The sequence below is a fragment of the Meriones unguiculatus genome, chromosome 7 (genome assembly GCF_030254825.1).
Source record: "Meriones unguiculatus strain TT.TT164.6M chromosome 7, Bangor_MerUng_6.1, whole genome shotgun sequence".
Classification (NCBI taxonomy): Eukaryota; Metazoa; Chordata; class Mammalia; order Rodentia; family Muridae; genus Meriones; species Meriones unguiculatus.
Genome location: NC_083355.1, coordinates 85491789 through 85517181, shown reverse-complemented (window position 1 = coordinate 85517181; position 25393 = coordinate 85491789). Strand labels below are relative to the sequence as shown.

Genomic DNA, 25393 nt, shown 5'->3' with positions numbered 1-25393 from the left:
GTCTCCTCCCAGGCCCACCCATCCTCCCTCTTCTCCCCCTATGCCCCTCCCCTAGTCCCCTGATGGGGAAGGTCCTCCTCCCCTTCTATCTGACCCTGGACTATCAGGTCTCATCAGGGCTGGCTGCATTATCTTCCTCTGTGGCCTGGCAGGGTTACACCCCCCAAGGGGAGTTGATCAAAGAGCTGGCCACTGAGTTCATGTCAGAGACAGCCCCCTGTACCCCTTACTAGGGAATCCACTTAGAGATTTAGGTGCCCTGGCTTCCTTTGAGCAGAGGATCTAGGTCCTCTCCATGCATGGTCCTTGATTGCAGTATCAGTCTATGCAGGACCACCTGGGCCCAAGTATTTTGGCTCTGTTGTTCTCCTTGTGAATGTCTTTTATTTTTATTTTTATTTTTTTTATATTTTCATACTAACTTTTGTTTTAAAATAGGGTGTTGCAAGCTGGGGGTAGAGCTCAGCCTTAAAATTACTGCTAAGCATTCTTTTAATTTTTTTAATTTTATTTTTATTAATTGCAGTTTATTTGCTTTGTATCCCAGCTGAAGCCCCCTCCCCAATCCCCTCTCAATCCTACCCTCCCTCCCTCTTCTACTATGCCCCTCCCCCAGTCCAATGATAGGGGAGGTCCTCCTCCCCTTCCATCTGAACCTAGTCTCATCAGGACTGGCTTCTTTGTCTTCCTTTGTGGACTGGTAAGACTGCTCCTCCCCCAGGTGGAGGTGATCAAAGAGCCAGCCTATGAGTTCATGTCAGAGACAGTCCCTGTTCCTATTATTGCAGAACCCTCTTGGACACTGAGCTGCATGGGCTACTTCTGTGCAGGGGTTCTAAGTTATCTCCATGCATGGTCTTTGTTTGGAGTATCAGTCTCAGAAAAGATTCCTGGCCTCAGATTTTTTTGGTGCTGTTGCTCTCCTTGTGGTCCTCCTGTCTCCTCTAGGTTGTCTTATCTCCCCATTCTTTCATAAGATTCCCTGCACTCTGCCCAAAGATTGACTATAAATCTCAGGATATGTTTTGATACCTTACTGGGTAGAGTCTTTCAGAGGTCCTCTGTGATAGGCTCCTGTCCTATTTCCTGTTTTCTCCCTCTTCTGATGTCCATCTCGTTTGCCTTTCTGAGTGAGGATTGATCATCTTACCCAGTGTCCTCCTTCTTGATTAGCTTCCTTAGGCGTACAGATTTTAGTATGCTTATCCTATATTATATGTCTAATATCCACTTATAAGTGAGTATATACTGTGTGTGTCTTTCTGCTTCTGGGATACCTCACTCAGGATGATCTTTTCTAGATCCCACCATTTGCCTGCAAATTTTCGATTTCTTTGTTTTTAATTGCTGAGTAGTATTCCATTGTGTAAATGTACCACAATTTCTATATCCATTCAACTGAGGGATATCTGGGTTGTTTACAGCTTCATACAGAGAAGATATATAACATTTTGTCTCTAAAAATGTGGCTTACTTTATTTATCACAGTGATATTCTAACTTTATTGATTTTTCTAAAAATGAAGTAATTTCATTTTTGTGTGCAAATAATATTCCATTGTGTATGTCATATTTTCTGTATTAACTCATCTGCTGATGGACTTCAAGACTGAGCCCATAACTTGGTTCTTATAAATGTTGTTGTTATAGTTAATATGTTGTGATGGTATCTCTGTTACATGATGACTTAGATTCTTGGGTTATACGGTGTTTCTATTTTTTAGTTTTTTTTTTCTCTCTTTCAGCAAGCATCTCCACACTGATTTTTGCATTTTTCCGATGGCTAGGGATGTTGAATGATTTTTCCATTTAACTTGAGAATTGTCTGTACAACTCATTTGCCCATTTATTGACTGAATTATTTTAGTATTTTTTGAGTTATTTACATGTCCTGGATTTCAGTTCCCTGTCAGATACTACTCTGTTGTTTCTTTTTTGTGTGTGTGTGTCTTTTGCTTTCTAATTTTATGCTATTTCTTGCTATTATTTTCTGTGTTATTGGAGTCCTATTCACAAAGTCATTACCCATACTGAACTGTCTCCATAGCAATTTCAAAGCTTTAGGTCTTCCATTAATGTTTTTGATCTGTTCTGTATAGATTTTCACACAGGAATCTAGTGTCATTCTGTATGTAGATATCTAATTCCCAGAACCCTTTGTTGAAGAGGTGAGGCCCCTTTTCCTCCTACATATGTTTTTGGCTTCTTTTGTCAAAATTCAACTGACTGTCAGGGCTGAAGAGACAGCTCAGTGGCTAAGAGCATATACTTCTGTTCCAAAAGACCCATTTGGTTCCTAGTACCCACATCAGACAGATCACAACAGTCTGTAACTCCAGCTCCAGGAGATCAGATACCTCTGATCTTTTGGACACCTGCAATCACAATGCTTGTATCCACACACAGACACACTTGCATGCACATAATTGAAAATAAGAGAATAACTCAGTTGGCTGTAGCTCTATGGGCTTATTTCTGAGTCCTCTATACTATTCTATTGGTCTATGTCTATGTGCTCTTTTTTGTCTTTTTCTTTTTATTACATACATACACAGAAGACATGAGTATATAAACATACACTTATATACTTGTGGGAGCACATAGGTACATTATGAGTGTGTATGTAGGCCTGAGGTTGTTACCAGGAATCTTCTTTGGTCATTTTCCACAATGCTTCTTCACCAATAGCCAGCATGCTCTGGTGATCTGTCTCTGGAGGCTGGAATTACAGGTGAGTTGCCACATTACTGCCACCTACCTGCCAATTACTGGGAATCTGAACCCTGGTCTTTACAATGTTGCAAGTGCTTAAACTGCCAAGCCATCTCCCTAGCCCTGTGTATCTGTTTTTGATGTCAGGATAAGGCTGTTTTATTTACTACGGCTCTGTATTAGATTTTGAATCAGGTATGATATAATATCTCCAACGCTGCTCTTTTGGCTCAGGACTGCTTTGAGTATTTGGGGTTTCTATTTCCACTTAAATTTTTAGGACTCACATTCTGTGAAGATTGTCATTGAAGTTCTGATGAAAATTGCATTTACTGTGTAGGTCATTAACATGGGTATTTTCTCAGTCTGCTAATCAGTGAACATGGGATGGCTTTCCATCTTCTAGTGTCTTCAATTTCTTCAGTGTTCCAAAGTTTTCACTGTGGAGGTCTTTCATTTTCCTAGTTAGGGTTATTCCTAGGTGTGTGTGTGTGTGTGTGTGTGTGTGTGTGTGTGTTTGAGGTAATGTTTGGAAGCAATTGTGAATGTTTTTTTCTTCCTTTTGATTTCCTTCCCAATATGTTCATTACAGTACATAGAAAGTATAGATCTTTGTATCTTATTTTTCTGAATTTATCAGTTCCAATAGTTTTCAGGTGGAGCCCTCAGGATCTTTTAAATACAGGATCATATCATCTTTAAATTGGAATATTTTGATTTCCTTCTTCCTGATTTGTATCACTTTTCTTTCTTTCTCTTGCCTCTGCTCTGGCTAAAACTTCCAAGTACTACATATTAAGAATGAATACCTCGACTCATTCTGGATTTAACTTTAGCTTTATCCCACTTAGTACAATGTTGGCTCCAGATTTGTTAAATGTTGACATATTTTCCTTCTTCCTAGTTTCTTCACGGTTTTCCTTAAAATGGCTGGAACTTTGTTAAAGGCCTTTTCTATATCTATTTAGACAGTTGCTAGAATGCAAGTTTTCACATTTTTCCTTAGTGATCTTCTGGATTTCACTGGCATCTGTTTCAAAATGTCTGTTTTCATCCATAATTTTAATATTTTGGGTCTTTTTTTCTGGTTAGCTGGATAAAAGTTTGAAAATTATATTTATGTTTTCAAAGTATCCTTTATTATTATTATTATTATTTTATTTTATTTTGAGACAGATTTCTCTATGTTGCCTTGGCTGTCCTGGATCTCACTCTGAAGACCAGGCTAGCCTCAAACTCAGAGATCTACCTGCCTCTCCCAGATGAGTGGTGGGTGTAAAGGCGTGTTCCACTACCTCCCAGCTAAAGCTGATTCTTTCTGTGTATATTTTTATTCTTGATTCTGGGTCTGGCTTGTTTTTGTCCTCCTAAGGCTTTGAGAAATATCATTAAATTTTTTATTTGAAGCCATCATCTGATATTTGTTTAAATTTAAGTACTTAATATCTAGAAACATCTTCCTCAGAAGCACCTCTGTTGTATTCTAAAAGTCTAGAAAGTCACGTTTTCAATTTCACTTGATTTTAATACTATATTTCTTCAATAATCCATTGATCAGTCAAGGATATACTGTCCATATTTGTTATGTCTGTATAGTTTCTCTTACTGTTTATTTCAAGTTTTATTCTACTAGGATATGAAAGAATAAGTTATTTTAATTTTTAAATTTGTTAAGATTTGCATTAGGACTTAATATGTATACTATTTTGGAAAATATCCCCTGCAGCGCTGAGAAGAATGTGTTCTCTGCCATTGGATTGGATAGTCTATCGATGTCTGCTACTTCCATTTGATCTGTGGTACAGTTTGCCTTTAAAGTTTCTTTGCTGACTTTTGTCTCGATGACTTGTCTATTGAAAAGATTGAAGTCACTAATATATCTAGATTCATCTGTTTCTTTATGGCCAAGAGTGTTTGTTTTATGAAACTATGCATCAACCTTTGGTGTAAATGTGTTCATAATCTCATTATGTCTTATTTATGGATTGTTCTCCTTATCCACATATACTCATTTCCTTTAACTCTTTGTCTGATTGTGGCTTGATGTTTACTATAATACTTTGTCTCATAATGCTGCAAGTATTCTTGCTTGCCCTTGCCTTCAGTTTGCTTGGTATATTATACTCTATTCTTTCACCTTAAATCTCTGCATCTTTTCAGTTAAAGTGTGATTCTTCCAGACAGACAACAAACAGTTGCATCATCTTGTATTAAAAAAGAAAAACTTTAGTCTTATAAAATGTAAATTAATGTGCAGGCCATGTGCTTGTAAATACCAGAAGAGGTCATAAAGGGGCATTGGATCCCCTCACATGGGTGCTAGGAACTAAGTTCAGGTTCTTTGGTAGAGCAGCAACAAAGGCTCTTAACTACTGAGCCATCTCCCTAGAGTACGAGTTTGTATTTTAAAATAATCAACTAGTAGATTTCTTTGAGTTGGAAAGTTAAAACTATTTATGTTTAGATTGTTGAGGTGAACTTTTTAAAAAAAATCATAGTTAAAAGTGATACTAATAACTTCAATAGGCAAATGAGATACCCAGTAGAACAGCAACCCCTCCCCTCAACCTTGATACAGGCTCTTTTCCAAGAGCCTAACCTGTCTTTGAACTTGTAGTGATCTACTTCACTTCACAAGTGCTTGGATTACGGCCTGTGCCACTGTACTCCACCGATGGTGGATTTTCCTTTTTTTTTAATTTCTGTGTATATGCATATGTATATGCATGTGTGTATGTTACATGTAGCAGGTGCCAGAAGAGGTCATTGGATCCTTAGAGTAGGCTGTGAACTGTCCAGTGTGGGTGCTGGAAATCAAACTGTCATTTGCAATAGCAGCAGTGCTCTTGACCACTGAGCCGTCTCTCCAGCTTGATAGCAGATTCTCAGTGACTATTACTTTTCCATTATTTCAAAATATATTACCAAATGATAATAAAATTGCTATACTTAATTTCTATAATTAAAATTACATTTATTTATATTCATTCAGTGTGTGTGTGTGTGAGCACACATGTGCATTCATGTCCTGATGTGCACGTGGAGGTCAGAGAACAGGCTGCAGGAGCTGGTTCTCTCCCTCCACCATGTGGGTACTAGGGATTGAAATTAGGTTGTCAGCATATGCCTTTATCTGCTGAGCCATCTTACCAGCTATAATTTTTAAAAAATGAGTTGTTCTATAGAAGAAAAATAACAGGAAGGATTAATAATTAGTAAATGGTGGTGGTTTCTGAGTGGTAGTTATGATAATAAGTAACATTTCTTTAATTTTATATATATTTTCTAAGTTTTTATAAAGAAGGTTTAATTTTAATTTTATTTATTTTAGAGACAGAGAGAGACTGTGTGTGCCATCATGCCACAGCACGCATGTGAAGGTCACACAGGACAACTTGTGGGAGTTGGTTCTTTTTCTGTCTACCATGTGTGTTCAGGGGATTGAACTTGGTTATTAGGCTTGGTTGTAGGTGCCTTGATGCACTGAACCATTTTGTGAGCCCAATTTTCCACATTTTTATATTGAACGCATAGTTTTAAAAAGTTAAAAAAATTATAATATGTGCAACTATTACACTGGCTATAACTTGTTAATACTGGTGAAGATCGTTGAGTACGTGGCCTTCAATAAAGCAGAAATTCACTCTAGAAATGGAATATTCTTCTAAGTGGACCACTTTTGCTCTGCGTAGGATCTGGACGTGTGAGTTGTTGCTGCCCTCTTTTGGTTCATTCCAGCTCAACACAAGGGATTCCAAATAAAATCAGAGATTTGAAGAAGGCTTTTAATATTGTAGTTTCTCTTCTTTTTTAAATTTTATATTAATTTACTTTACATCCCAAGGGTGCCTCCTTCCTTGCCTCCTCTCCATCCCCCTTCCCCTGTCACTTTTATCTCAGAAAAGAGGATCCTCCTCTGCCCCAATTAACCTTCCCCCAGCACATCAAGTCACATCAAGACTGAGCATATCTTTATTCCCTGAGGAAACACTGATATTTCATGAGAAATGGGCTCCTGTATTAATAATCTGTGTTCTAGTATCACGGATGGTCAAATTTGTATGTTTTTTAAATATATATATATTTTTTAAAAAATAATTTTATATATTCACTTGTATCCCAGCTGTAGCCCTCTCCCTCTTTCCCTCCCAATTCTCCCCTCCCTCCCTCATCTCCTCCCTGCCCCCTTCCGAGTCCACTGAGAGGGGGTGTCCTCCTCTCCTTTCGTCTGGCCCTAGCTTATCAGGATGGTTGCAATGTCCTTATCTGTGGCCTAGCAAGGCTGCTCCTCCCTCAGGGGGGAGAGGAAGCTCATGAGTTCATGTCAGAAATAATTCCTGTCCCCCTTACTAGGGAACCCACTTAGATACTGAGCTACCATGAGCTATGTCTGAGCAGGGGTTCAAATTTGTATGTTAATTCACACCTATAGAGAAAATATTCTCTTTTAGTAGATAAAAATGAAGCTAGAAGAGTAGTTCATTTTTCTCTTTTTTTCTTCAGGCAGGATTTCTCTGTGTAACAGAGCCATATAATGGTTTTCAGAGCATCATAGGGAATATAAAAGGTCCCAGGTGTAGTTGTATGCCACAGATACATGTTAAGGTTACTTTACTTTCCTATTATCTTAATATTTTCTTTATGACACAAGTCTATTTTTATGCTTAGGATAGAGTTTAAAATGTTAAGACTGCCTGCTTTTTAAAATAATCCTATTTTGAGTTTTACTGAATATGAAAAGCAAATAAATCTCTGAAGACCATGAGATTTCTGAGTCTGAAAGGATAAATAGTTACTTTTCTGAAAGAATTGGTGTTAACAAAATGAGAACTTGACCACAAATATTACATGATTTTATTTTTTAAGACTAGGTCTTAACTTTTTAGAGCCAAGGCTGGCTTGGAATTTACTATGTAGTCTTTGAACCTGTGGTGATCCTCCTGCCTCAGCCTCTCCAGAGGTGGAACTATAGGCATCATTAAAGGATACTTTTAAAAGTAAAACAAAACCAACCAACCAACCAAACAAAAAACCCTACCTCCCAAAACAAGTAGATACATAAAATTCTAAATCACCTTAAAATTTATCAAGATTCATAAACTTAAGATACATGGCTGAAAGTAATAAAAATTAAGTTAACCAATTTTTGGAAGCTGGATCACCTTGGTTTTGCTACAGTCTGAACATGTGAGTTTCTGCATAGGAATTAGGTGGTGATGCTGGTGTCAGACTGGTGATGTGTGAATGCTGGTTGAGATGTATAGGGTCAATAAACCTGTGTCTCTGTCTGCCCAGGCCCTAATCATCCCTAGTTTTACAAGATCAGAAGCACTGTTGTGCTTGTCTGCATTGAAACAAGGTCTTGCTAAGTAGCCCAGTCTGGCCTCATTTCATGATCTTCCTGCCGTAGCCACCTGAGGCTACAACTAGAGATACACATTGCCATACCTGGCTATGATATGTGATCTACTATTTTAATGTTTGACAATACTTCTAGTTTTGAGATGTAATTAGACCTCCCACTTATACACTGTTATCATTTTAGGTAAGGACTATATCCTAGAAGAATATTCTGATTTGATAGGTATTGGCCCCATCATACAGGCCAAGAACCAGCCCCAGAGAAGGTAAGTGATTTGCTATTCTAATTAAAAATCAAGTGATGAGGAATATAGGCTGGCCACCTGAGAAGCTCCAAAACTTTTTGGTTATTTTTCTAGAAAAAGGAGAAAATAATTTTAATGATTCTTACCTGGTAGTGCAAAAATAATTTTTCTTACACCATCAATATCCAAAGTTGCAAATGTTGTTGGCAAGCTAGAAACAAAAAGAATGTTCTTATTTGTGATTATTAAGTAACAGAAGAGGTAACTGGAGTGCTTTAATTTTCTTGTTCAGTGATTCACTTACCATAGAAAAACACTCTTCTGTTGACTTGCCTTTAAACCTTCCTCCTCTGAAATCAGCTGCTTGAGTACTATCTGTTTTCAAGTATCCAAACTTCCCAGTTTTCTGTACCTTCCATCTTTTGTCGGTACCATAGTAACACATTCTAAATTCTGATGTTTCCAAATGTCCCCATCCCTGTACTCAATGATGTTTATAGTGTTTTTGTTGGAGATTTAACAGTCCTCTTCCTATCAGAATACTACCTGATAAAGTATTTCTAAGGGTTTTGCTCAAGATTAATGTTTTTGATCTTAATGTGTAGAAGTGCTTTACTGCATGTGCGCATGTGCACCATGTACACGAGTGACTCAGGAGGCAGAAGAGTGCATTGGATCCTCTGGAGCTGAAGATAGAGCTATTTGTGAGGGACCATGTACGTGCTGACAACTGATCCCAAGTCCCTGTAAGAGCAGCCAGTGCTCCTAACCACAGCGGCATCTCTTCAGCCCCTCGTATCTTTTAAAAATGATGCTCAGAAATATTCACTTAAAAAACACCCTCACTTATTAAGATGCTTTTGAATTATAGATAAATAAAATTCCATAGCTGGAACAAAGTTAAAGCACCCTTCTCAAGATTCTGACATAACTTCATCCCTGATCTCAAGCTGTACTACAGAGCAATAGTAATAAAAACTGCATTGTACTGGCATAGAAACAGAATAATGGATCAATGGAATAGAACTGAAGACCCAGACATAAACCCACACACCTATGGATTCTTGATTTTTGACAAAGAAGCCAAAACCATACAATGGAAAAAAGACAGCATCTTCAGTAAATAGTACCAGTCTAACTGGATGTCTATATGTAGAAAAATGCAAATAGATCCATATTTATTACCCTGCACAAAACTAAAGTCCAAGTGAATCAAAGACCTCAACATAAAACCAGATACATTAAACCTCCTAAAAGAAAAAGTGGGGAAGAGCCTTGAACTCATTGGCACAGGAGACAACTTCCTGAACAGAATGCCAACAGCAGAGGTTCTAAGATCAACAATCAATAAATGGGACCTCATGAAACTGAAAATCTTCTGTAAAGCAAAGGACAAAACGACAGTTTATAGACTGGGAAAAGATCTTTACCAACCCTACATCTGACAGAGAGCTAATATCCAGAATATATAAAGAACTCAAGAAGTTAAACCGTAACAAGCCAAGTAATCCAATTAAAAAAATGGGGTACAGAGCTAAACAGAATTTTCAATAGAGGAATATCGAATGGTCAAGAAACACTTAAAGAAATGCTCAACCATCTTAGTCATAAGGGAAATGCAAATCAAAATGACCCTGAGATTTCACCTTATACCCATCAGAATGGCTAAGATCAAAAACTCAAGTGACAACATATGCTGGAGAGGATGTTGAGAAAGGAGAACCCTCCTCCATTGCTGGTGGGAATGTAAACTTGTACAGCTACTTTGGAAATCAATCTGATGCCTTCTCAGACAATTAGGAATAATTCCCAGATTTTTTTTTCAGGGTCTTTTCTGAGACTGATACTCCAACCAAGGACATCATGGAATTAATCTAGAACCACTGCACAGATGTAGCCCATGGCAGTTCAGTGTCCAATTGGGTTCCATATTAATGGGAACAGGGACTGTCTCTGACATGAACTGATTGGCCTGCTCTTTGATCACCTCCCCCTGAGGGGGGAGCAGCCTTAACAGGCCACAGAGGAAGACAATGCAGCCACTCCAGATGAGACCTGATAGACCAGGATCAGAAGGAAGGGGAGGAAGACTTCCCCTGTCAGTGGACTAGGGGAGGGCATGGGTGGAGAAGGGGGAGGGAGGGTGGGATTGAGAGTGGAGGAAGGAGGGAGCTACAGGGGAGAATACAAAATGAATAAACTGTAATTAATAAAAATAAATTTAAAAATTTATGATAAAAAAGAATAGTACTTTCTCAGGGATCTTTTCTGAGACTGATACTCCAAACAAAGACCATGCATGGAGATAACTTAGAACCCCTGCACAGAAGTAGCCCATGGCAGCTCAGTGTCAGAGGGTTCCCCAATAATAAAAACAGGGACTGTCTCTGACATGAACTCATGGGCTGGCTCTTTGATCACCTCCACCTGAGGAGGGAGCAGCCTTACTAGGCCACAGAGGAAGACAAAGAAGCCAGTCCTGATGAGACCTGATAGACTAGGTTCAGATGGAAGGGGAGGAGGACCTCCCCTATCATTGGACTGGGGTAGGGGCATAGGAGAAGAAGGAGGAGGGAGGGTGGGGTTGGGAGAGGATGGAGGAGAGGCTACAGCTCAGAAACAAAGTGAATAAACTGTAATTAATAAAAATTTTTAAAAAATTTAAAAAAGAAACAATGGAAAACAAAACAAAAAAACCCAAAAAGAATAGTGCTTACTGAAGATCCAGCTACAGCACTCCTAGGCATGCTTCAAAACATGCCCAAGTATATAACAAAGACATTTGCTCAATCATGTTCATAGCAGCTTTATTTGTAATAGCCAGAATCTGGAAACAACCTAGATGCTCCTCAAATGAGGAATGCATACAGAAATTGTGGTATATTTATACAATGGAATACTACTCAGTGATTAAAAACAAGGAAATCATGAAATTTACAGGCAAATGGTGGGAGCTAGAAAAGATCATCCTGAGTGAGGTATCCTAGAAGCAGAAAGACACACATGGTATATACTCACTTATAAGTGGATATTAGACATATAATATAGGGTAAACATACTAAAATCTGTACATCTAAAGAAGATAAACAAGAAATAGGACCCTGGGTAAGATGATCAATCTTCACTTAGAAAGACAAATGGGATGGACATTGGAAATAGGAGAAAACAAGTAACAGGACAGGAGCCTACCACAGAGGGCCTCTGAAAGACTCTACCTAGCAGTGTATCAAAGCAGATGCTGAGACTCATAGCCAAACTTTGGGCAGAGTACTGGGAATCTTATGAAAGAAGGGGAGAGATAAGAAGACCTGGAGGGGACAGGAGCCACACAAGGAGATCAACAGAACCAAAAAATTCTGGGCCCAGGGGTCTTTTCTGAGACTGATACTCCAACCAAGGACCATGCACGGGGATAACCTAGAACCCCTGCACATATGTAGCCCATGGCAGCTCAGTCTCCAAGTGGGTTCCCTAGCAATGGGAGCAGGGGCTGTCTCTGACATGAACTCAGTGGCTGGCTCTTTGGTCACCTCCCCTGAGGGAGGAGAAGCTTTAACAGGCCACAGAGGAAGACAATCCAGACAGTCCTGAGGAGACCTGATAGGCTAGGGTCAGATGGAAGGGAAGGAGGACCTCCCCTATCAGTGGATTACGAGAGTCATGGAAGGAGATAAGGGAGGGAGGGGATTAGCAAGTGGTCTACACCTGGGATACAAAGTGAATAAACTGTAATTTGCTTTTTTAAAAAGATTCTGACATAAACATTCATGGGAAATATGAGAGGGGTACATGGTATGTAGCAGGCAGTTGATAACTGGATTTTTTTTTCTATTTTCTATTGTCACATAGAGTTTTGGCTATAAAATTTATGAATGAATCAAACTTGAGTGATGCAAACTTCTCAGGTAACACTAAAACTTCCCAAGAGGTAAAAATTATTTTATACACTAAATTATGGTTTTATCTTTTGGTCCATTTTTGCATGTTGATTTTAACGTGTTTTTTTTTTTAATTTATTTACTGTGGAGTATGCATGTGTCAGAACTCATGTACAGCCAGAGGACTACTTTTGTGAGTCCATTGTCTCCTTCACCTATATGGGTTCCGGGAATCAAACTTAGGTTGTGAGGCTTGGCAGCAAGTACTTTTACCTGCTAATCCATCTCACTGGCTTCTTGGGTTGATTTTAAAAACAGAACATTCAGCCAGGCAGTGGTGGTGCTTGCCTTTAATCTCAGCAGTCTGGAGGCAGAGACAGGTAGATCTCTGAGTTTGAGGCCAGCCTGGTCTATAAAGCTAGTTCCAGGACAGCCAGGCCTACACAGAGAAACCTTGTTTCCAAAAATCAAAACTAACCAACCAAACAAAACCAGCTCATTCACTCATTACTGTTTACTATGATATAGTAACAGTAACATTTTGAATGACTTATAGCTATCTTAATCTGTTATAATACAATGATGTCCGATTCCAATCATAAGGACATTGGGTTGTTTTTTAAAGTGTAACTTCAAGGTGCTATGTTCCTGTGCTTCTCACTTATTTTCTTCCATATTTGTAGAGTGATATCATCAATTATGATAGTGTCAGTCATTATTAACATTAACATTATTAACATTAGTAACATTTATGTATCACACTCATTATTTCATTTAAGTATCATAGCAACAGCAAAAGATGACATTTGCCATAGTATCTGGTAGATGAAAAAACTGAAACTCAGAGATATTAAAAATTTGGCTTTATCTTACTTAGCTACTATAATTTTGTAAAAATAAAGACTTTGAACCAAGGTTGTTACCTTTGAGGTTCATGTTAGATAAAATCAGCATGGGATAGTCTATAATAGAGTTAGTACTTGGACTTTGGGACCTCTGTTTGATTGTTTTTTAACTCCCTAATTCTTTGCTATGCACTAGACCAAGATCAGATTATAGGTAGGAAACTGCAACAGTTATTACCATTTGACAAATAAATACTAAAATAAAATTCCAGATGAATTCTTGAGAACATCTACACTTGTTATAGATGACCCATGGCGGATCTAATTATGCTTTGCTAAGTATCTTTTCCTTTATATTTTTAAGGTAGGCGTGTGTGTGTGTGTGTGTGTGTGTGTGTGTGTGTGTGTGAGAGAGACTTAGTTTTTGAGACGGGGGATGTCTGGAGTTTGCTGACAGCTAGTGAGCTACAGGATATTGAGAGCTTGTCTCTGCTTCCTACCAGCATCTGATGTGGTGCTGGGTCTCTCAACTCAGGTTACCTTTCTTGTGTGGCAAGCACTTTGCTGACTGAGCCATGTTCCCAGTTGCTGGAGTATATATTTTTCTTTAAAACCAAATACATAATTATATTTGGAATGTGCTGTATATAGAAACGGGCAAAGCTCACTTAATTGATTTTGTTTCTTTTTGTTCCACCAGCAACTACAACAAATTACCTGTAAGTCCTTCTTACATTTAGGTAACTTTAAGATCTGAGCAGTTAAAGGAAGTCCACTTAAATGACTAAGTCACTCTGTTGTAGCAAAGTAGCTCATGGACTATTGTATTTAAGGCCAATATCAGGTATAAGGACACTTTAAATTTTCTTTTACACCCAAAGAAAAGTGCCTTTTCTCCAAAGGTACTCACTTAAAAATTATATTTACAACAGAACATTTCATAGTCAGGCATTTCTATCACAAGTATCTTGTTGCTGGAAGTATGTTACTTCTGGAAAGCCATTTTCTTAGAATTCAACACATACGCAATCCAAAATCAGAATTAACAGCATTTATGTACTGACTGCGGTCCCAAAGTGAACGGATTTTAGGGGAGAAGAAACACAAGTCAATGAAGCACTCCTTAAGTTGAGAGTGGTAAACAATGAACTAACGACTACAAAAGTCACCACCACAAGCTGTGTTTAACATCACAGATATCATGCAAGTAATTCTCCACAGCTGGAAATAAGTTATATCAGCTTCCTTTCCTACAAAGGAAACAAAATCAAATCTACATATGAGAAGTACACTGACTTGCTTTGAGGATATCTTCTGTGCTCTAATCAATCTCTACTGTCCAGAAGGACAGGGTAAAAGCTCAGCATACATTAGCATATGACAAGCTGTTATTTAACTATTTTGTGCCTGTGCATGTACAATGACAGCACGTATGTGGAAGTCAGAGGACAACTGCAGAACTCAGTGCTCTCTCTACCCTTCCGCCATATGGGTTCTGGTGATTGGACTCTGATCATCAGGCTTGCTGGCAAGTGCTTTTACCTACTGAGCCATCTTCCTGGCCCAAAATGATATTTAACTTTTTTTTTTTTTGGTTGTTTTGTTTTTGGAGACAGGGTTTCTCTGTGTAGCCCTCGCTGTCCTGGAACTCAGCCTGAAGATCAGGCTGGCCTTGAACTTGGTGATTCATCTGCTTCTGGTTCCCAAGTGCTAGGATTAAAGGTGTGTGACCACCACACAGCCCAAATTGTTATTCTGGCATCAAAATCCAGAGTTTCAATAACAAGAAGGCTTTTCCGGTAATAGATATATTGGGGCACATTCAATAATCATGTACAAATATATACTGCCAAGAATCCTATGAAATTGAGGAGAACACTATAGGGATAATCGTGTTTTTTTAAAGGTTTATATTACTCTATGTGTATGAGTGTTTGCTTACATATGTCTGTGCATCGTGTGCACACCTTGTGTCTGCAGAGGCCAGAACAGGGTGTTGAATTCTCCTGGAATCAGAGTTGCAGATGGTTGTGAACTACCATGTAGATATTGGGAACCGAACGCAGGTCCTCTGCAAGAACAGCCTGGGCCCTTAATGGCTGAGCTATTCTTCTTAGCTTTGAACTAAGTGAGGCTAAATTATGAGGGTAAAGCCTAACCCTTGTCCTAGACCTGAAACCCAGTGCTAACAAGCCTCGGGGGCGTTAGGAGAGCACACTGGTATTTGACTTACAACAATGTTAAGCCTCCATGCTACTCTTTCTCATGGTTCATATGAGCCCCTATCAGAGGAGAATCCTGAGCTAAAGCATCATCACTGTTTTCTGTGACATCCTGGACATGTGCCAAAACACTCTCCCAGACACTGAGGTCTGAACAGGTAATGAGAGGTTTACTAAGTAGTAGGAGCAGGGAGGATCAGGGATGGCAGCTTTATTGCTTGAAGATCATATGTGTTTCATTAACATTACTATTGGGCATTTTTGATTTATAATTATAGGACCCCACCAGTTCTTTCTTAAGTTACTAGTTTTAGGAAATGTAAAAATTTCCTGTATGGTTATTTTACTTTCTTCTTGGATAGAATGGGAAGCAATGCTAAATATGTTATGGAGTACTTATGTGAAGGAATAAGTCTGAATCTAAGTCTTTATAGATAACAGAGAAACATGCTCCATACAACCAAGGAGGCAATCACCCTATCTACTACACAGGAAGAGTGAGATAGTTTCTCCAACAAGTCAATGGCAAAAATAAAAACCCAAACCAGAAAACACCAAGATAACCACCACCACTAACACTCTTAGACCCCAAATCTAATTACAAAGGTTCAGAAAGAAAGAAATATTTAATAGAGATTTAATCATTAAGTGCAATGAATAGACTTTCCTTAAATCCTAAATTAGAGCAATTATTAAAAAAGCATTCTCCTCTTGACATTTTAGATATTAGATAATATGAAAATTTTGTTTGATAAGATAATTAACATTAGACAACGTATTAATTCTTGTTCTTATGATTTATCAAAATGACATGATGTCTAGAATTAGCTTTAAAACAATCTAGCCTCCCTTCCCCAAGATGTTAGGGAATTGATGAGGTAAATATAAAAACATGCTAGTAGTTACCGACTTCAGTAATGGACATATGTTTGGGTTCATTATTTTTCTACTTTTCTATATATTTGATAATTTTTATGCTAAAATATGTTAAGAAAAAATGAAGGTATAGGGAGAAAGAGAGGGAAAGGCACTAAACATGGTAATTAAAAAGGAAACAAAATTAGAAAATTTCTTTGCTTTGCTTTTACCAAACTCTTGGATTCATAAGAAGAAATCTTATTTCAAACTGGAACTGTACAAATGAGAAGGATTCTAGTACTAAAATATTTTCCTTATAAAAATGAGTAACACTTAAAAAGTATAAAAACTAAGCATTTAAAACTTGATTAGTTAAAGCAATCCAAAGTAACCTAATATATTAGATAAAATTATTTCCATACCCTGGCTTCATAAAAACCCTGCCAAAATGGATCTGAGCATGAAGATCAATGTCCAGCACCTGCTTGAGATAGTCCTGCAAATATTAAAAAAAGTTATTTATTTTCAAGCATTTTAGTATCAGACTTTTAACATATAAATGAAAATAAAATTGATTTATGATAGAAAAAATATCTTTGCCAATTTAATGAAGTTGATATGCTTAACTCAACTATTCATTCCTTATTCATTCATTTACTCATTTACTAATTATTTTGGGGGTTGTTTGTGTATGTAATGTATCAATTGAGGCTAACGGGGATATAACCCAAATAAAAGAGACAGTTTTCCTGCCTTTCTAGAAAGTATATTAAGATACCAGAGGTGGTGCCATAAAACCTGTGATCCCAGTACTTGAGAGGAGGAGGTAAAAGCATCACAATTTCAAGGACAGCCTGGGCTAGATAGTAATATTTTGTTTGTTTAGTAACACTTCGTCTTAAACACACACACACACACACACACACACACACACACACACACAGAGAGAGAGAAAATTATAGTCTAGTAGAGGATGGCAGATAATAACTAGAATAACCATAATACTGTTTTTATTTGATTTTTTTTCTCTGAGATAAAATTTTATGACCGTGAAAAGCATTAATAAAGAAGTCTTAAAAAGTTAGGCTTGGTGGGGCAAGATATGCCCATGGTTACAATAGTGCTACAAATGTTATAGGGTAACAAACTGTTCTCTGACTAAAAAGATTTAACCCATGTCCTACACAAGGAAACAAATTCCGAGGCATTAGCCCTGAGTCATACTATGCAGACTGCTCAGACCCTAAATAATCTTTTAGCCAATGTAGCTCATGCTTTAGATATACAAAAAGGAATTAATGCTCAACTAAAAGGAGGCTTGATGGTGTTCAATCAGAGGATTGACCTCGTGCAGGAGCAAATTGATACCCTATGGCAAATCGCTCAACTTGGCTGTCAATGGAAGTATACTGGACTTTGTGTCACTAGCATACAATATGAGCATTTTTCCCGTGCTGCAAATCTGTCTAAACAATTGTCTAGCTATATTTTAGGTAATTGGACTGAAGAATTCGATACTATGATGGAGCAGCTGAGAGTGGCCATTGTTACGGCAAATGCTACCAGAGTGTACGCAGGACTAGCCACAGGATTATCATCATGGATTGCTGCAGCCATGAATCATCTGAAGGAATGGGCGGGCATGGGAGCGTTAGCAGGCCTTCTGGTGTTGGTCTCCTTGGTTTGCCTGTGGTGTATATGCAAGATTAGAGTCTCACAACAGTGTAATGCAGCCATGATCATTCAGGCCTTTACAGCCATGGAAGCAGGACAGTCTCCCCAAGCATGGTTGGCTACCATAAAAAGCTAAAATGTTATGCTCAGGATGCGAGGCTAAGCACTGCACTCAGGGTCAGCTGCTTTGGACCCAGAGAAGAGCATGTCTGATTGCATGCGGGTTGATGCCCCAGGTCCCGCCTCTGAGAAAAAGGTATCGGACAGGTCTGATGCTCTTTGGGTGGATGACACCTAAATGAACATCGGTACAAAGTCCCAATTTATTTCTAATATCAGAGATCAGACCTCTACTCTTGCCTGATGCGTCTAAAACAAAAAGGGGGAACTGTAGAGAGCTGCGGAATGCTATGCCTTAAAGATGGAGCTGGTTTCCGCCTTCCACCTTCCCGATGGTGAGTGCTCTCTGTCACAAACAACTCCATATTTGGCTAAGGCTGAGGATCTGGCTTGCTTCCGTGTATGTGGACCTATCTGCATTGCCCACGAGGCATGCTGGGGTTGGCTACCCAGAGGCTATTGTAAGCTGTGGGCTGGCTTTCCCCAGGGTCAGAAGATTGTTCAAGGTTCCTGAATAAACTGCATTGAGAAGTTGAGAAGAACAAAAAAAAAAAAAAAAAAAAAAAAAAAAAGATCAGAAAGAAGGAGAGGAGGACCTCCCCTATCAATGGACTTGGGGAGAGGCATGCATGCAGAAAGGGGGGGAGGGTGGGACCAGGAGGAGAGGAGGGGGGCTTATGGGGGGATACAAAAGGAATAAAGTATAATTAATAAAAGTTAAATAAAAATTAAAAAAAATAAACTTGAGACAATTGCTTAAAAAAAAAAAAACAGTCAACACAAAAACTCAAAACTGGTCAAAGTGCAGGAAAGATGTATAAATGCTCAGCAACAGATAGACTGTCTATATTAAAATCCTTTCCTAGGGCTCAGGGACCATTGCAGAAGAGGGGGTAGAAAAAGTGAGAGTCAGAGTCAGAAGGGCAGAGTGATACAATGTCTTCTGTACATAACAGGCTTGATGCACTCAAGAACTCACAGGTGTTGTAGCCTGCGTAAGACCTGAACTCTTGAGATCAAGCCAATCAACAGTTTATGACAGTGGGAAATGATTCATGAGCCTGCCTCCGAGAAACTATCAACAACCGATGGTGTCTGGGGAGGCCGAGTCAGCTCCTGGTTGGTCAAGCCCACAATGGCAATGCCATTATACTCATCCCTTGCGGGAGCAAGATCCTTTGAGATTCAACAGGCCAGCTCTCTTTTCAGTCTTCTTCCCATCCTTTCTTCTTTTTCTTGGGGGGAAGGCAGGGTTTTCGTTTCGCTTTTGTTGTTTTGTTTTGTATTGCTTTTGTTTTGTTTTGTTTTAGCAAGGTAGGGCTTTCCTAGAACTTGCTCTGTAACCAGGCTAGCCTTGAATTCAGATACCCGCCTGGCTCTGCCTCCCTCTTTATAATCTCTGCGGGGATCAAAAGGTGTGTGCCTTTTAAACCACACAGTTCCAACTCATTTTCTAATACTTCAGTATATTTGTTTTTGGACAAAGCCTTGATTTTTTACAAATACAAGTCCTGTGTTTTCTAGCACTCTTTAACAACCCTTTGTCTCTTCAGTTAATTCTTATGCCTACACGGTAAACACTGACTAAAGTAGGCGTTTCTCTTACCTTCATTTTCAAAGGAATATTTTTCTGGATATAAGTTCCATATTAGCAGTACATTTCTTTGAACTTTGGAAATGCAATTTTATTGTTTTCTGGATTCTCTCACTTAAGTTTATGTAATTTCTGTTAGTTTTATTTTATGTTGAGGTAAAGTACTCTGGTGGGATTGTTCATTGTTACTATTTTCAGTACTTTTTCAGGATTGCCCAGGTGTGGTTTCTTTGCAGTTATCCCAGTTTTGACTAGCAGAGCTCCTGGCAAGCACTGGCTTGTTTTAAAAATTCTTTGTCAGGGCTGGGAGATGGTTCAGGCAGTAAATTGACTGCTATGCAAGCTTGAGGAACTGAGTTTGTATTCCCAGCACCTACCCAGAAAGCCAGGCTCAGTGGTATATACTTCTAATTCTATCCCAAAGGATGCAGAGAAAGGTAGATCCTTGGAGTTTTCGGACCAGTTAAACATGGTTTTTAACCTAGTTAAACTGGTAAGCTTCGGGTTCAGTGAGATACCTTATCTAACAAAGAAACAACCAAACAACAAAAAAAGATAGGGTGCAAGTGTGTGCAGAAACGCACACACACACACAACCAATATCTCTAAAATATAGCTTAGGCTCACTTTCTCTTCTTTAACTTTTTTGAACTTTTTTGCTAAGACACTTTATCATATTTGTTTCATCCACTTCCATGTTTTCTAGTTTTTCTTAACTCACGGATTTCAATTTCTAAAATTCTCATTTTTGTTACTTTTTCTCAAATATGTAACAGTTTCTAGAGATACCTGTGAGAAATATAAGTATCACTGTCACTTCTAGGGCTCTTTCATAAAAAATTCTTTTCTCAGTTTTAAGTCATTTTGCTAGAAAGCTCTGGATAATGATACATTTCTACAGAAAAGTTTTTGTTTTCTTTTAGTGTTCATTTGAGGTAAACTCAGATTGTCCTGCTTATCCAGGGACTGAAATAATTTTATACTGATTTCAGTTCCTTTAAAGGCTTGATTTTTTTTTTTTTTTTGTCTTGAAGAAGAGCAGTGCCTGAGATATTTTCCAGATAATTAATTCCTCCATGGAAAAAAACTCTAAATTCTTTTCTTCCTTTTCTTCTTTCCTTTCTTTTTTGAGACAGGGTCTCACCATGCAGCCCTGGCTGATATGTAACTTGCTATATAAACTAGGTTGACCTGAAACTCACAGAGATATATATGCCTGCCTCTGCTTCCGAAGTGATTGGTTAAAAGTGTGCACCAGCATGCCTAGTTAAACCTTGGATGCTTAAAGAATTATGAAAAATTTCCTTAGTTCATTAGCTTCTCAGTTACTGTTTTATGCTTGGCTTCTTGATCTTTTGTGTCATATCTCCTGCCCCAACAACACGCTGGAGATTTGTGATTTTGTTTCTTTTTTTGAGAAAAGGTCTTTTGATGTATTTATGTAGTCCAGGTTGGTTTTGAATTGAAGACAGGTCTCAGGCTCTGGTGGAGCTACCAGCAGATGCTACTATACTAAGTATCACAAATTCTGTGTGCTGAGAATAAAATGGTCAAACAGGACCTTGATCCAAGCAGACTAGATTACACATGTAACTAGATGAAAGCAGCCCTCCCCACGAGTAGATTAAGAAAATAAATGCCATCTGTGGTACACGCTACAATGGAAACAACCAGGCTCTGCAGGAGGACTAGGAAAGTAGGCGAGAGAACTAGCAGAGGCAGAAGAGGTGGTGATATATTAGTTGAGCACTGACGGTCAGAGGGATCCCGGCATGCAAAATCTTGAGGAAAGACAGTGGATTATAGAAATTTGAAAGTAATTTTTCAAGGTAACTAAATAATCTAAAATCTTGAACAGATAGTAAGTTAACTAGTGAATAATTGCCAGATACTTAGGTAATTTCTATGTAAGATGTAATACTAAACCACTGATTCCTAACTATAGTTTTAAGTGAACATATTTTTAAGAATGTAGCTTGCTTATTTTTATGTTATGGAGAGCTCAAAACTTTAGAAGTGACTTTCATTTGCCTTGTTTTATAAAAACTATACCTAAACAAAGCTTTAGGTAGAACTGAATTTTAGTTAACTCAGTGAAGTTACTATGGTGTGTGTGTGTGTATGTGTGTGTGTGTGTGTGTAGTGCTCTTGCATGTGCAGCCAGAGGTTGACTTTAGATATCTCCCTCAATTGCTCTCCACCTTTTAAAGAGAATTATGTAGGGAGGGAAGCAGAGAGGAGAAGAGGGAAAGGAAGGGGGATAGAGGGAGAAGAAAGGGGAAGAGAGGAGAGGAAAGGGAGAAAGAACAAAAGCATGAGTGGATGTGTGTGTGTGATCATGCTAAGGAGCCCATGTGTAGGTCAGAGGACAACTCCTGGGAATTGGTTCTATTCTTCCACTATGTGTATTCTGAGACTCAAATTGACTCACTAGGCACGGAAGCAAGCATTCTTACATGTTGAGCCATCTCATTGACTCTTTCCACCTCAGTTTTTAAGTGATTTTATCACTGAACCTGGAGCTAACTGGTTTGGGATCCTATCTTGTCTCTACTTCCACACCTGGTGCAGCTTGCTGCTGGCACTTGTTCTTGTGTTCTGGAGACCTGAATTCAGGTCCTCATGCCTATGTTACAAGCACATTACTGACTGAGCTTCTCCCCAAGCCGTGTGTCTTTGATATTAATGTTTTCCTACAACATGAAAATTATTTTCACATAATCTTCCTGGTAGTGTTTATACTTATTTTGTTTCTGATTAAAGAAACACAAAAAAAAGAACAAAGATCATTTACTTATGAGTGAGTAAAACCTGTCCCAAACTTGTTATTTATAAGCATAGTAAAAACATTAATTTATATTTTATGTGTATCAGTGTCTTGTCTACATGTATATTTATGTACCTCGTGCCTGTGGAGGCCAGAAGAGGGCATGAGAGCCTCTGGAACTATAGTTCCAGACTTTTGTGTGTCACTATATAGGTGCTGTGAACCAAACCTGGGTCCTCTGGAAGAGTAGCCAGTGCTCTAATACACACACAGATTCTTCTTCCAGCCCCTGTTCTCTTATTTTCAAAGTTTTTTCTGTTGGTTTGAAAAATTAGGTATTTTTTTAGCCTAAAATTCAGACTCAAGTTTAAAAGAAAGAACATTTTACAATGTTTTTACATTTAAAATTATCTCCAAAGTTGCTAGAGGGCTTCTAGGAGACCACAGGTGAGTTCTTGCTTCTTATAGATGATAGAAATAGTTAGGCTTGTTTGATGTGCTGTTCTTTTAAGACTTTCAAGGGAGAAGCTGCCTTGTCTGAGAAGAGATGCTCAGCTGTCCTGAGGTTAGATTCCCAGAGGGAAACTGGTATTAACACAAATATACCAGAAACTGTGACAGTTAATTAAGCCTTACATCAATTTGATTGGACTGATCAGTGCCTAGATTAGTCAAGCACACCTCCGGGAGTATCTGTGAGGAGTCTCCACAAAGGACTTGCTGTGTGAGACAATCGTGCTTTGACACTGAATACCATCAGGAAGAATAAAAGGGGAAAGGGAGAAGACTGAGTTGTATGCTGGTCTCTCGGCTTCCTGGCCTCCCTGATGTGAGCTGTTGTGTGTCATCAGGATGTCTTTGCCATGATGGACTGACACCCTTGAAAACAACAGCTATAACAAAGCCTTTCTCCCTTACATTGTTTATATCAGGTATTTTATGAAAGTGATAAAAAGTGACTAACACAGTTTGCTTTACATGAACTCTAGAGATTTGACAGATAAAATCTTTGTAATTTTACTATCAGAGGAAAGATGAACCAAGATTCCTCAGTATGGTCTCAAAGTCAGTTTTTCTGATTTAGCCTCAAAGAGCTAGGATTAGAAGCATATGCCATCACAGCTGGATCAAAACTTCTATGAAGTTGTCTTCCCAAAACAGAATTCACACAGTTCTGACAACTTGCCAGACCACCTTGCAGGGCAGACTGGAATTGAATTAACAATGGGTCAGTGACGAGTGGGCCACTTCCTGTCAGGATCCTGAAGATAGACTTGTGGCTGGGAGGTAACTGGACTTATTCTTCTCAGTGTGGTCAAGCTGTGTAAGTCTACTTTTTCTGTTTCTCATCATTGCTTATTTCACTAGCCTGCTGAAGAAGGTGACTGAACGTTGATTGTTAGGGTTGCTGGGGACTAGGCTCTGACCCTAAACAATTCTAGTCAAGCTCTAGGAGATAGGAACACTGATCAGGTCCTGAGGTCCTGGGAATATGTCTCGATATCCTTATCTTAAAATCTCTTTCCTGGTGAATTAAAGTTCTAGTGTAAGAATCTTGACACAGAGATAGTAAAATAAAGAAAACCAGTGAGCTTAATTATATTGGCTTTGTTTTCTTCTAGATGAAATCCTCAGACAGCTGACATCTTTGCTAGCACTAATAGATTAGATTCAGAAGAGTCCATCATATACTTATAGCATTATAGCTACAACTGTCATGCCTGTGTGTATTATCTGCCTCTCTAGAGGTACCAGAAAAGACAAACTTCAGGTTTGCACAGTGGCATTATTCCACGATTAGCTCCTTAGAAACTAAGATAAATTCTGTTTAAATTAATCCTGGAAATAAATTTAATCTTAAGCACCCTTTCTTTAGGGTGCACTCTTGTGATACTTACAGCAACCTGATAGTGAAAACATGATACAAATAATTTCTGATGGTGCTCCCACAGTACAGATTCCAAACCCAGCCTTTGGATTTCATGAAATGTCTATATGATATGCTTTATCTGGTGCTAAAGGTTTCTGGGAGACTTTGGGAAAGACTTACAAAGCTATTTTTGTGTAGCAAGAGTACTAGCCACACTGTTAACACTTTCCTTCTAGAGACAGTTTGAAAGAATAGTCTTAGATTGAGATTCTTTTTCTTTCATAGTTTTTGGAAGTTAAAACTCTGGTCTCAAAGAGTCTAAAACTGAAGTTGTGAATGGAAATGCAGGTGTTTTTTGTTGAGGTTACTGAATTTGTTCTCAGAGACAACAGAATTCATAGACCAGGGTCATGTTGTGAGTGTAGGTCATTACATAGCTGAAGGGAGCAGGGTCCACGATCATATATATAATTATATGTATTATATATACCCTTATATCCTAGAAAATATGAATTTTAAAATCAGGCATGGTAGCACATGTGTCTATCACTCTAGAGCTGGAAGCAGAAGGACCAGAAATTCAAGGTAATCCTTAGCTATGCAGCAAGTACAAGGCTAGGCCGGATTACATGAAATCTTGCCTCAAAAGAAAATATGAATTTTGATAAAACTATTACGATGACATTATTGCTACACTCTTTTCCATTTAAGTCATTGCTACGAGATACAAGAAAATTTAGGAAAGAATAGACTGGCAAAACATTTCTAAAATATTTTTGAGACAAAATATAAATTTGATTATTATAGACAGGAATATTTTACTTTAATTCAATGGGTCTAATAATAATAAGCTAATATTCATTAAGACATACATATGTAGTGATACTTCAATGCTCAGTCTGAGATTAATATAGGATTATGATATACTATGTACAAAATACCTATGTATATATTTTTTCATTGCAATTATCATTTATGAGTTCTGTAAAGAAGGTGACAGGACCCCCATCCTTTGTTTCCTATTATTGGGAGGGGAGGCTGAAGAATTCTGATAAGATTTAGAATACATGGTGGGTGAGAGGGTTGGCTCTCTGTGAGGTCATGTTCAAATTGAAAAAAGGTGGATCTTCATCTTGGGCATAAATACAACATATAAAGGAAGTCCTAATGTAAAACTAAGTGAAAAACAAATGTCTCCAAGGAATGAGCAAAAAAGTGCTCTACAACTTGTGGTATTTTCTAGGCTGT

General features: G+C 38.3%; 2 protein-coding genes across 27 annotated transcripts in view; one reads left to right on the top strand and one right to left on the bottom strand.

The window, feature by feature from the left end:
• Positions 1-9631, top strand: part of LOC132655263 (basic salivary proline-rich protein 1-like) — a 61785-nt gene extending 52154 nt beyond the window's left edge. For both annotated transcript variants that reach the window (XM_060387748.1, XM_060387747.1), the window contains one exon: positions 8257-9631. The gene's annotated coding sequence lies outside the window, so the exon portion shown is untranslated. The remainder of the gene's footprint in view (positions 1-8256) is intronic.
• Positions 1-25393, bottom strand: part of Gphn (gephyrin) — a 416220-nt gene that overhangs the window by 6686 nt on the left and 384141 nt on the right. For all 25 annotated transcript variants that reach the window (XM_060387712.1, XM_060387715.1, XM_060387716.1 and 22 more), the window contains 2 exons: positions 16543-16616; positions 8464-8528 (listed from right to left, as the gene is read on the bottom strand). In XM_060387712.1, the coding sequence (XP_060243695.1) occupies positions 8464-8528; positions 16543-16616 (139 nt within the window). The remainder of the gene's footprint in view (positions 1-8463; positions 8529-16542; positions 16617-25393) is intronic.